Here is a 13,193-nt window from a genome sequence, read left to right as displayed (position 1 = left end):
GGCCCTAAATGGGTTGAAGACAGTACTAAGTTGAAGCCATGCTCAAAAGGCAACCCCGCACCATCCCCTGGGCTGGCTCCCAGCAGCAGGATGGAGGGCAGCTGCAGGTGAGAGCCCACCTCTGCGCAGCAGCCATGCTCACCTGTGCACCAGCTGGAGGTTCTCCTGCCTCAGTCGGCTGTGTTGCTCCCCATTGGCAGCGGTGTCCTTCTCCAGCTCTGACACCCGCTTCTCCAAGAAGACAACCTTGGTAGCAAGACAGTGTTCATTTGGCTCCAGTGGGTCTATCTTTTTCACGGAGACTATCCCCATAAAAGAGGTAGTATGGCCCCCACTGGCGTCAATATGGAGGGGGAATACGCCATAGCCTCAGAACTACAAGTGCAGATGTCGGCAGGTGGCCTGGAGGCGCCACGACAGTGCCTTTGTGATGAATCTGTGATGGCTTGTGGGGCGCCTGCTCTCTGCCAGACCCAGCCCGTGGAGACAGCACATGGCAGGGGACTCCAGGAAGAGAAAGGCCCCAGGATTTGGTACCTCCATTCTCAGGGAGCTCACTAACAAGATAGGAGACAGATACCCACATAGGTGATAAACAGAGGGAGACCTGCAAAGTAGATATTGTAGGTGCTGCAGAGAGGAGGTGAGGGGAGACAGGAAAGGTACAGGAAGAGATGAGGGAGTACAGGAGGAGGTGAAGAGGGGTGACAGGATGGGGTGAGGATACAGAATGGGGTGAAGGGCACAGAAGGAGGTGGGGGGGCAGGAAGAGGTGAGAGGTGTGTGCTGCCACTTTCCTCTTCCCCTCTTTCTGAAGCTGGTCCTTGTGAAGTAATGGGGCTGTTACCATAGATGGCCTGTCCCCACATAACCCATTTACCAGGCTTCTCTCAGGGAACAGCCCATTCTACACATTGTTTGATGGGGTGAGTGCCCTCCTCCCCAAAACCTCCAGTGCCCCCAAATCCTGCCTCCATGGGCCCTGGTGAGCTGGGTCTGAGTCAGGGCGCCCTGAGTGACACACACAAATATGGGCTGACAGCCCCTGGCGCTCACCGTTCTGTTCCCACGGTCGCAGTCCCCTCTGCCTTGTATGTGAAATGCTAGAGACTGGCAGGGCTGGCAGAGGGTCTAATTAATTAGCCCTTGTGGTGCTGTCACTGCTCCCGATGTGCTCTATCTGCCTGCCAGGATGAGGCCTGGTCCCCAAATGCACCTCAACAAATACACCCCAATGTGGGCCCACACCCCGAGCACAAGTCCTGAGACTGGGCCCGCGTTGTCCACAGGCGGTCCTCTGGTCTCCCGATCCAGGGCCTACCTTGTCCGCAATGTCTTCTTCCATGCCCTCCAAAGGGTCTGGGGGAGGGTCCTGCAGGGCTTCCATGGTCAGAGCCCCTGACTGATGCAGGTGCCTGTGGAGAAGAAATAACAGCCCAGTCCAGAGAAGGTCTTTCACCAGAACAAAGAGAGAAAAGAAGATGGGAGAGACCAATCCAAGTTCTTCAAACATGAGCATTTCTAGGTCAGGCTGAAAAGCAAATCCCAGCAGCCTGGGACCCAAGTGTCCACCGAAGGGAGTTCTGGGCAGGACGCTATTACCGAGGGGCCAGAGTAAGCCAGCTGTACTGTGTCCAAAGAGTCCTCCTGCTGCTCTTTGGAGCCTGATAAGCCCAGCCTTCTCCCACTAGCTGATGGGGCCAGGGTACTTTGTACTTGGGTAATAAATAAGATGCGGTTCCTCCCTGAGATACGATATAATCACATCTTCCACTGTGGCCCATGAAATACTAATTCGGGATCATGACTTCTGCACACAACGTCACCTACATGCATCTTGATATCTGATTTTTCAAATGTACTCCCAATAGCCGCAATAGTGAGAGACTGGGGGCGGAAGGGGGGGGGCTGTCTTTCTGGGAAAGGCATACAGGCACGGTGCTCCCTGCCAGAGCAGCACCAAGCACTTAGCACCAGTGGGCACAGGTCTCCAGTCATGTGGGCCATGCTGGGTGGCGTGCAACCTAGGACACAGGTGAGCACAGGCCCCGGCTGTCCTGTGGAAACCCCTGGGGCTCCACACACCTGAAGCTCCTTGCTTCAGTCCTCAGCCACTGGCACCTTAGCAGGTACTCAGCAAAGACATGCTCACTCACCCTGGAGATAATCTTATTAATTGTAGTGATACTGTATCAGCTGTTATCTACCTGGTGCACGGAAAACTCTCAGAGCATTTGGACAGAGTCTGCATGTACTGACCCAGGTTCCAAGTTGACAGTCTGATACTCAGAGCTGTGTGACTCTGAAAAAGCTACTCACCCTCTCTGAAACCTATTCTCCTATAAAATGGGGATCTGCAGGCTATTATTTAAATTAGGTTTTATATATATAAACAGCTCCGATAAGGACATAGCACAGGGCAAGGATTCAATAAAATACTATTAAAAGTCACATTGAAATTTTCTACATTATCTTTACAAAAGGTATCACCTTCTATTTCCTTTTTAGTGCTGACTTAGCTTGTACATTTCTTAAAATTTTTTTGACTCCAAAAATGTTCTAAGGGGAACAAAAAAGAAGGGCATCTTCATCCCTGGGGACCACGAGTCCCTTAAATGTGTCCTTGGTGAGACATAGGAGCACCCCTTGGATTTCATCTGATTCCCCGAAGGGCACTGAACCCTAAGGGCAGGGCCACCATGTTCTTGTCCAATTGATGTTCTCAAACACCAATGACTTTGACCCCAAACACAAGCTCCTGGTGCCAATCCTGGGATAGAAAGCTGCCCACCCCAGACCCAGAGACCATGCTGAGGAGGGGCTATGGCCTAGGGCCTGTCCCACAATCCTGAGCTCCTACTAGGGGCTGACGGCACTTCTGAACGGCGGAACCTGGGAATGGGCGGTTGTACCCAGTCCCCAAGCACCCAGCGTGTGGCCCCAGCATGTGGCTGCCTCAGGGAAAGACCAAGGTTTCTTGGCACTGTGGGTGAGGGTCTTGTTTATTTAAACCTACCCTACTTAGGAGGCCTACCGGAGAGGGGACTGTGGGAAATGCCTGGTCTTCCCAAAGGGAGACAGGTAAAGTCCGGCGGGTGCCAAGACAGTCCGTGTCAAGACCTGCTTTCTGCTCTGGGCAGTCCCACTGGCACTCCCCCTGGTCCTGAGGCTGGCTGTGTGCCAGTGCGGTTCTCGCTGGCACACCGACCCCAGAGCCCTTTCCATCCATGTTAGATACAAGTCAGGTCACAGAGGCCAGAGCTGGTGGCTCCAAAACCCATACTCCAGCCACACTGCCACATGCAAAGGGCTAAAACACTGTGAAGAGTGAAATTACAACAGTTATTTTGAGTTTTCTTAAAATTCTGGTGGTGGTATTGAGGGCAAAACAGCAGCAGATTAAAACTGCATCTGCGAGGTATGTTTGTACCGACCACAAAATATGCCTCTGTAAACTCTAACTGCACATTCCTGCAGATTTGGCTTTTCTATACCAAAGGGCATCTGTGAAGGAAAGACTAAGTTCTCAGAGGGTGTTTCATGGAGGGAGTAGGCACAAAGCCCAACCCTCGAGGCAGCGTGGGCCCTCAACAACCCGGGGCCCTCAGTGTCCCAGACGTGGGCGGCTGAGAGGAGCTGACTCAGAGTTTCACCTTCCTTAGCTTCACCAGCTGTAGTCTATTTGGGATAAAATATGAAAGTGGTGTTAAAACTGTAATAAAGTGGGGTTTGGAATTAATATTATACCCTAAGAGCTTGGATGCTTTTCTGAAAGGGGTGATGTGAGAAAACAAATGGAGAAGGCGAAGATGACAGAGGAGAAAAAAACACACACCACACACAGAATGTTTACATGACCAAGGACAAGGCGAACAGAAGAGGAAATGGCACCAGGAAAGAGATGCCCAGTGGTTAGAGCGCCGGCCCACGCACCAGAGGGTCGCAGGTTGGATTCCCAGTCAAGGGCACATGACAGAGTTGCAGGTTTGGTCAGGGTGCGTGCGGGATGCAACCAATCAATGTCTCTCTCTCCCACTGATGTTTTTCTCTCTCCCTCCCTCCCATTCTCTCTAACAATCAGTGGAAAAAAGAGCAACGAATGTCCTGGGCATGGAGGGCAGAGGAGGGCCGCAGTGAGCCAGTGAGACACTGGAGCCAGCGCTTCCTCTGGAAAGCCCAGGAAGGACTGGCACCTGAGAACAGGGCAGTAGAGATGAGCACGGGGGGGGGGGGGGGGCGGGCAGCACCCACTGCACCCTTGAAAAGGACTGTCCTAGACCGGGAGCAGTCCTGGACTCAGGACACATGGCTTACAAACAGAATGCACCCCCAGTCTGCAGACTAAACGGTGGGCCCAGCACAGCTCCCCAAACGCTGGCAGCAGGCAGCCAGGCAGAACTCACTCTGGGAAAAGTGGCCAGCCTGGCCGGAGAAAAGATCTACTGACACAGGGGTCTGCCCACACCGCATGCTGGCCAGCAGTGAGCAACCACTTCGATACGCACAGAGAGGGTACCCCCAGTTGTTGGAGAGAGACCTCTAACAAGAATGGCAGAGCCCAGATGAGAACCCAGGGAAGAGATGGGGAGGAAGAGCTGGTGGCATAGGGTTCACAGGAGACAAAGCCAGAGTAGAGAGAGGCAGAGGGGGAGCAAGGATGAAGGCATGTGGAGCCACAAGCAGGAGTCCTAGAAAAAGCAGGAAGTGGAACAGAGAACACTGTCAAAGAAACAGGCTGACAAAGCTCCCCAAAACTAAGGGACAGAAGCTTCCACAATGAAATGGCACAGCTTTCATTCAGCCCAGCATAATTAAGGGGAATAAGAACTCACAGGACTGATCCCTACCAGGATCAAGAAAACATCTTAAAAGCTCCCAGAGAGGGAAAATGAGAAAGCATTAGACCTCTCAGCAGCAGCAGTCCTAGGACCAGAAGGTAATGAGCAACGTCTTAAAACACTATAAAGGGAAATCATTTACAATCCAGATTTCCAGACTAAGCCAAACTATAAGAGTAAAACATCTAGCAAGGTCTCAACATTTACCTCCTGGTGGGGGTTGGGGGGGACTTATCTCCTGGGTACCTCTTTTTCCAAAAAGAACATATGCTGGACAAAAAATGGAGATTAAAAAAAAAGGAAGGCATATTATCAGGGAGTGAGATGACCCAACGCCTGAAACAACTATCTGGATCCCACAATGTGTGTGGGGGAAACAGGACCACAGCAATGCAGCCTCACACACCTGTGCAAAGGGCAGAGGCTCTGGGAGGGAATGGCCAATAGGCCCAGGGCTGCCGCGTGGCCCTGTGAGAGGGATGGGCAGAGCAGCACAGAAGATGACACAAGGACTGGGTAGAGGTGGGCTGAGAGGTGCAGTGGGGAATGGGGACATCTATATTAGTGTCAACAAAAAAATAAAACCTAACCAATGGACACAGACACCAGGGAAGTGAGAACATGAGTGGGGGGGGCAATGGGGGGGGTAAGGACACATATGTAATACCTTAATCAATAAAGAGAAAAAAATAATTAAAAATGAAATTAAATTTAAAAAAAGAGTTGAGAAAACACAGAATATTACTTTTAAAAAAATAAAAGATGAAGCAAATAAAAACATGAAGACAATCACTGACTCCAGGAGAAACAATGACTTGCCTTAAAAAGGAAATATAGTACCCGGTTCCTCTAGAGAATGCCGGCATCTTATAAACCCCGTGAAAATTGCTTTTAGAACTAGCATAGTAGGGGAGAGGATAAATGTATGTGCTGTCATCTTTCACTGTAGGAAGCCAATAAACATTATCCAAAACTGAAGAATGAAGAAATGATCACAGAAGCATGTTCTTTAGAAACCCAGAGTTAGGCACTTCTCCTTCCTCTTCTCACCCTGGGGAACCAGGGGAGGTGCAGAAGGCAGATCCAGCCCTGGACTCCATCATGTTCTGGCTCTGTGAAATGAGGCCCCTCACAGACTCTCACTACAGCAGACATGGAGATATGGGCCCCCTTCTGGACCTTGTTGGTGAAACACTCTCAACATAAACTTCCTGGTCACAAATTCAGGTCCCAATCTACAGCTTAGAAAATTCTTCTGACAATCCATCCCCTTGAATTATTTTTAATCTCAAACCATGAGAAGCAACTTTCAAAAGTTTAAAAAAGTAATACGTTGGAAAACAGTATTTTCTAAACATGTTTTTGAAAAGAGCTATAATTAGTGATACATTTCAGAAGAACATCTCAATAAGTAACCAATGGTTTCCTACCTTGCCACCTTCTTGCTGGAGAGCCGCTTCGTTGGACTGTGCAAAATCAAAATAAACAGGAAAATCGTGTCAGAGAACAGACAGGGAGGAACGGGAGGAAACAGGAAATTCGGGCTGAAGAGATACGGGGATGGGGGTGCGTCCATAGGCATGCAGCACCGTGCTTGCCAGGCCAGCTCCATGCACAGAAAGGCCCACTCAGCAAAACATTCAGGAACCTGGGCGCAATCGCAGGGGCTTGTCAAGGACTCAGCAAACTGTTATTATTTCACGCCCCAAAGAAACTTCCAATAGAGCCACAATCAGACCTCAGTCAGAGGCTGACGCCGTGTCTACACCCTCCAGCTGGTTGCACTGGGTCCAAGTCATTGGCCAATGCCACATCCCAAATGCTTTTGAAGCCAATTACCCTCCAAACAGTGGGCCCCCACATAAAACATGACATGGGCCTGTTTGAAACATAAAGTGTTGTCATCGGTTTTAACTTAGGCACTAATACTTCACACTCCAAAATCCCTCCTGGGCAACTTCCCTGGTGCCAGCACCCGGCAGCTCCCAGTGCCCAGCAGCTTCCCCTGACACATCCTACAGCAGTTTTGTAGCAAAATACTTTTGGTGAGACTCCACCCAGTAAATAGCTTTCCTGGCAGCCAGAGAGCAGATTTCCAGCAAGTTCTAGATGGTAGATCCCAAAAAAGTCACATCCCCACCGCTTCTCACAGCCCCTCATCCGTGAGGCACCACAGTGACATACTTGCCACCCAGTCTGCCATGGCTACACCTTCGACAGCAGGGTCGGATCTCAGCCCTGGGTGAGCTGGGTGGGCTGGCTGTTTGGTATAGATGCTTTTCCTACATTCCTCCAAGTTCTCTCTTCTCTTACTAGCTGACCCCTTGTTATAGTTAGCCATAATTAACCAACCTCTCAGGGAGTAGACTGGCAGTTCAGTGACTGGGTTTATAATTTGAAAATATGCCTCTGGGTAAAGGAGACATCTACAACATTTTTGTAAAATTAATTGTTTTTACAGAGGGTCCCAGGTACCTGGAAAATATAATAGCTATCAGCATCTTCTGAAGCTCAGAGTAGAAATTATATCTTACGTCAAAGCATCCAGGTACAGTTTGGATTAAATCACCTTTTATCTTCCACCAAATACATTTATTTTGAGGCAATTCCATGGACACCAACAGGCAAGATTCAGATATCTTTAACTGAGTGTTTACAGGGAAATGACTGACAGCTGTGTCCTGATCATAGTAATAACTTTAATGATATATTAACCAACCTGGTAGAGTCTTTCCTAGGGAATGGGTGGCTGAAACTGGAGGTGAGACCCCACTAGACTTGCTGGCTATATTAGCCACGTCCCAGTCTATTATCTGCCCCACAAAGCCTAGCAGAGGTGACCATGTCAGTTCTGGGACAGATTCTCCATATGGGAAAAGGTAATTTCTATGTCAAATATCTTCAGAGAATAAGAGATGACATACCTGCACTGGAACCTCCTAACAGGAAGGCAAGTCTTCACATGGGAAGGATAAATGAGCCCCTCACCAGAGCACCCACGTAAAACAGAGGTTGAACTGGCTTTCCCTAAAACAGAAGCCACTGGATCTTTGGGATCACAAGACACCACATTTTTTAAGTCTCCCTGGAAGGCACCCCTCAAAGAACACTTCCAGTTTCTCATCAGTGCTGCTGGGAATCCACCAGGCTCCCTTCTGAAGCTGCCAATGGGCCACAAGTGTTGGGCCCACCTAACTGGGCCTGTGCTAGACTCCAGCCTGTGTTGGCATGTTGCACAGAACATAAGAAAAAGTATCAAACATGTAAAACGCACTAGAATTGGAATTAGAGGCAGAACAGCAGGTACAACAGGGCCAAGTTCATGAGGACCCACCAGAAAGACCGAGGTGGCCTTGGCTGAGGCCCCAAAGGGGAAGGCTCCTCAAGATATGTAAGAGGTTTTTAGAAGACTACTCTAAACACACTGAAGCCATCAGGGTAGTTCAAATTTCTCCCAATTTTTATGTAACCTTCCACCCCTTCTTCCAAGAAGCCTCCCTGGATTGTTGCCCGGGAACCCACAACCCTGATCAGCACGTACCAAGGGGCCCGCCCAGGGGTTTGCCCATATGACCAGCTAAATCAATAATATGTTTAATGAGCATGTCAATATATGCAAACTACCTAAAAACGTTTCCTGTAACTAGAGCTTGTGAAGTTGTGAGAGCCAGCAAAAGGAACTGCTTCCTCCTGAAACTCTGACTTGAGCTGGGATTGGGTATTGGGGATGAAAAGGGAAGCAAATGGTCTGACACAAACTGGACCCAGGAGATGGAGGAGAGAGTGCAGATGCATGAGGGCAGAGAGCAGCACTACATGCTGGGGTCCTGTTTTAAAAACAGGGTAGCCAAGCTGGATTTTTCTTGAAACGGCGTCTGAGGCAGCCTTATGAAAGCAAGTTCAGTATAGGGCTCACCTAGAGAATTCGTACCTGATTTAAAACAACATCCTGAAAGCTAACTGCAAATCTGTTTTGAAAAGACCAAATCTTACTTTAACTTTCCCATGTTGTTTCATGTGACTCCCGATTAAAGAAATCTTTTAGTAAAATGAAGAAAGTAGCTCTAAGAACAGACTTTCATGAGTTGGACTTCCTCGCGCAGGATACATAGCAACTAAGATCGTGTCCTCCCTCGTTTCCTCCCGAAGGGAAAGCAGCAGCTGATTAGACTGCGGCATGCACAAAGGAGCAAGTAGGGTGAAGGGCACCAAACAGGCTCAACGCATGCAGGGAGGGAGAGGCAGGGCTAGGGAAGAGTCCGGCGTCTGCATGCTCACCTTCACGTCAGGACCACTTCCGGAGGAAGTCCCCCCACCCCCGGAGTGGGCTAGCCCAAGTGAGTGGCACCTGGGGCCTGACCAGCCAGGGGCAGCTGTGGACAAGAGTCCCCTCACCCTGGAGCACAGAGCAGGGCCAGGCACTACATCAGTTACCTATTCTTTTCAAGATCATTCAGGCGAGCGGAAAGGTCTTCGAGGCGGTTGATTTGCTTATGGCACTGGCTACAGTAAAACTCAAAGGCCTCATCAGTGAGGATGCTGTGCAGCTTTGTGGCAAGCGGGTCGGCGCTAGAGAGACAAGAAGTGTCAGTTGAGGAGACAGCCAGGACTGTTCAGGTTACCCGTGACTCCACACAGGGCGAGAGTTGGCCAGGCAAAAGCATACTGTCAGGTAACTGGCGGCGGAAGATTCTGACTCTTAACTTTCAGACGGCTGTAGACCCATCTCCCTCACCGTCACCTGTGACCCCTGACATACACCCGCTTAAGGTGCAGGAGGCTCAGCACACACGCTCCTTCCTGGTCAGAGGCTCAGAGGATACGAAGGGGCCCATCAAGTACCCTTAACAAGAAGTAAGTGCCTGGACACACTGCTTCCTCCTGGGTTAGGCATGCCTCAGTGTGAGCGCAAAGCATGTCTCCAGGTGCAGTTTTACTCACTGTACCATAACTGCTGTAATACGCTCTGAAAATCACCAATATCAGCCTTGGTCAGTATGGCTGTGGGTAGAGCGTCGGCCCACGCACCAAAGGCTCTTGGGTTCAATTCCCGGTCAAGGGCACATACCTGGGTTGCAGGTTCGCCCCCTATCCCTTGTTGGGGCACCTGCAGGAGGTAACCAGTTTATGAGTTTCTCTCATACCAATGTTTCTCTCTCTCTCCTCCTCTCCTTCTCCCCCCACTCCCCTTCCACTTTCTCTAAGAAGCAATAGAAAGCCCAGCTGGTATTGCTCAGTGGTTGAGTATCAACCCCATGCACCAGAGGTCACGGGTTCAATTCCTGATCAGAGAACATGCTCTAGTTTCCGGCTCAACCCCAGTATGGGCTGTGCAGGAGGCAGCTGATTAATGTTTCTCTCTCATCGATGTTTCTCTCTCATCGATGTTTCTCTCTCCCTTTCCCTTCCTCTCTCAAAAAATCAACAAAAACATACTTTTAAACAAACAAACAAAACCCACCAATATTAAAGACTACACATGAATTATGAATCACCGGCAATTCTGTTATTTTTTTTAAGACCTTTGTTAAAAAGTCAGAATTCTATTAGCCTCCCTGGGCTTTCAGGGCACTGGTGATGCACTGGCCAGAAGGCAGCAATGTCCCTGGGGCATGAGGACCCACAGGCTTTGAAAAGCCAATTTGGGCCCTGGCCATGTGACTCAGTTGGTTGGAGCATCGGCCCATACACCAAAAGGGTTGCAGGTTCGATTCCTGGTCAGGGCACATACCTAGATTTTGGGTTCAATCCCTGGTTGGGTTATGTATGGGAGGCAACTGATTGATGTTTCTCTCTTACATTGATGTCTCTCTCTCTCTCTTCTCAAATCAATAAATATATACTTGAGTGAGGATTAAAAAAATTTTTTAAGCCAATTTGGAAGTTCGATTTGAAGAAAGGTTCAAGTGGCCCTGGCTGATTTGGTTCAGTGTATAGAGAGTGTTGGCCTGCGGACTGAAGGGTTCTGGGCTCGATTCCGGTAAAGGGCACATGCCCAGGTTACAGGCTCGATCCCCAGTAGGGGGTGGGGATGCAGGAGGTGGCCAATCAATGATTCTCCCTCATCATTGATGTTTCTATCTCTCTCTCCTTCTCCCTTCTTCTCTGAAACAAATAAAAATATTTATCTTTTAAAAAGAACGTTTAAAGTGAAATATCAGTTGTAGCACAGAAGTCACACTTGAGACAAAAATCAGTGAGACACCGGACAAGAGACAGGGACAAACTAAACAAATAGGAAGAGATTAATAAAACAGGACAGAAACGCACACTTAGCAAGGCCAAGTCCTTTGGCTTTGACTTTAACACCAACACAAGTGTGCACATGAGGAGAGGAGAGCTACTGAAAGAAAGCTACCACTTCACTCACTCACACTCCTAGAGACAGATGCCTTTGAAAGGCTCCTATCCCCATGCTGGTGGGCAGCTTCGGGGATAGTACATGGAGAAAGCAAGGGGGGACCCCGTCAGGCAGACCCTCCTGGCACTGGCCCCCGCCCAGGTTTTCTAGGTGTGGGTTACAGTCTGGGCAAAGGAAGAATCTTGCAATTGATGGTTTCAACATACTTGGCCTTTGCTGTCAGCAAAGATGGAGAATTTCAAGAACCGGGTGCAAAGGAGAGAGGTGACTGAAGGGCAGCCTGTTCAGCCAGGCCGGGATCTCACCTGAAGAGAAGACATGTTCTCTGATGTGCCGCCACCAGTGAGGCAGCCAGGCCCACGGGACAAAGCACATTCGGACCCCTTGTTTGGATGCAAGTGCTGGCTTTCTCCCAGGGCCCCGAGAGGAAGGACAGCTGGGGAGTAGCCAGCTCCATAGCGTGGATCTCACCTTTTAGATATTTCAGTGCAAAGCCAGAACTTTCCAGACAGTTTGGGGATGTCAGATAATTATAAGGAAATGAATCAAAGAATTGTTTGTGATGTTCACGGCTCCCTCAGAGGCTGGTCAAAGGGTACATATTTTTAGCTGCAAGAGGAATAAGGTCTGAGGATCTAATGTAAAACAGAGAGCAGAACTTACATGCTCTCTTATACATACATGCACACATTCATATAGCTTCCCTCAAAGCCAGCTACCAACCATAATGAAATCACAACTAGTGGCTAAGGAACCCACAAAGCCGAGTGTCCCAACACAGGTTCTGTGTCACGTGCTTCAGCTGAAGCCTCATAAATGTGGAGCAATCTGGGAATATAAGTGGATGAGAAAAACTTTGCTACCTTTCACTGAGGCATAAAAATAAAATTTTGACTGTGTATGTTAGTTATATTACAATGAATAAGACAAGTTCTCTCTTACCAATTTATGATCCAAAAGGGGAAACTTCCCCACAACTAAATATGGGGTGAGCAGGAGGAGGACACGTGCGCCAGTGCAGGGATGCATTACCTGGGGGTGAGAAAAGTAGGGTCTCTGCAGCCGTGCTCCCCATTGCAGAGGGTCTCTGGGGACAGTTCTGCCTCACTGCCCTCACCATAGTCCTCAAAATGCTCCTCATCACCTATCACCGTGACGACAGACTGGCTGTGCAGGTGGGATCTGAAAAGGCAAAACAGAAAAGACACATTGTGCTCAGGGCCATGACAGTCCTAGAACTGAAGGTGTGATGAGCGCTTTCCAGCAGAAATGAGTTCAAATGTTCTAGCAGGCACCTCATGGGACCAAGGCGACACCTGCACAGGAGGAAGGAGGAATCTTTTCAAAGTAAAGCTGAGTCATTTGGATATCAATATGGGGAAAATTATTCCTACCTCACATCATACACAAAAAAGAGAGATAACAGATCTGTAAGAAATGGACCTCTGTGATCCATCTCCAGCATGGTCAGCTTCTGATGGAATTTGCCGAATTTCCCCAGGGCAAGCAGAATGTGGGGAGGAGGGAAGAGGATGTAAGAACAAAGAACTGCACGTAGGCCAGCATTATGGTGGAAACCCTCCCCAAGCGTCTGCCTCAGCTAGACAGGGCAGGTGGAGTCAGCTAGAAAGGCCTTAGCCCAATTTTTTTAAATGGCCCAATGGGAGACAGCAAGACCTAGGTGACATATGAGGAAGCGGGTGACCTCATAGGACTCAGCCAATGAGGAACCGGAGGAGGGACTAAATAAATAAGCTGTGCCCCAGTCGGTTTGGCTCAGTGGATAGTGGATAGAGAATCAGCCTGCGGACTCAAGCGTCCCAGGTTCAATTCCCGTCAAGGGCATGTACCTTGGTTGCAGGCACATTCCCAGTGGGGAGTGTGCAGGAGGCAGCTGAATTGATGTTTCTCTCTCATCGATGTTTCTACCTCTCTATCCCTCTCCCCTCCTCTCTATAAAAAATCAATAAAATATATATTTTTTATTACTTGAT

The 13,193-nt window shown here is 49.2% G+C and overlaps 1 protein-coding gene across 5 annotated transcripts in view; it reads right to left on the bottom strand.

Annotated features, from left to right (window-relative positions):
- The window catches only part of RAB11FIP3 (RAB11 family interacting protein 3 (class II)), a 127,291-nt gene that overhangs the window by 7,914 nt on the left and 106,184 nt on the right, over positions 1-13,193 (bottom strand). For 2 of the 5 annotated variants that reach the window (XM_006766154.2, XM_015565577.1), the window contains exons 3-7: positions 12,232-12,381; positions 9,273-9,407; positions 6,269-6,304; positions 1,322-1,415; positions 143-246 (exon numbers count right to left, since the gene is read on the bottom strand). In XM_006766154.2, the coding sequence (XP_006766217.1) occupies positions 143-246; positions 1,322-1,415; positions 6,269-6,304; positions 9,273-9,407; positions 12,232-12,381 (519 nt within the window). The remainder of the gene's footprint in view (positions 1-142; positions 247-1,321; positions 1,416-6,268; positions 6,305-9,272; positions 9,408-12,231; positions 12,382-13,193) is intronic. The other 3 variants (XM_006766157.1, XM_006766155.1, XM_006766156.1) reach the window with 2 other exon arrangements.

The sequence above is a fragment of the Myotis davidii genome, unplaced genomic scaffold, assembly GCF_000327345.1.
Source record: "Myotis davidii unplaced genomic scaffold, ASM32734v1 scaffold100, whole genome shotgun sequence".
Taxonomy (NCBI): domain Eukaryota; kingdom Metazoa; phylum Chordata; class Mammalia; order Chiroptera; family Vespertilionidae; genus Myotis; species Myotis davidii.
The sequence above is the reverse complement of the archived record's forward strand: the minus strand, read 5'-3'. Positions and strand labels throughout refer to the sequence as shown.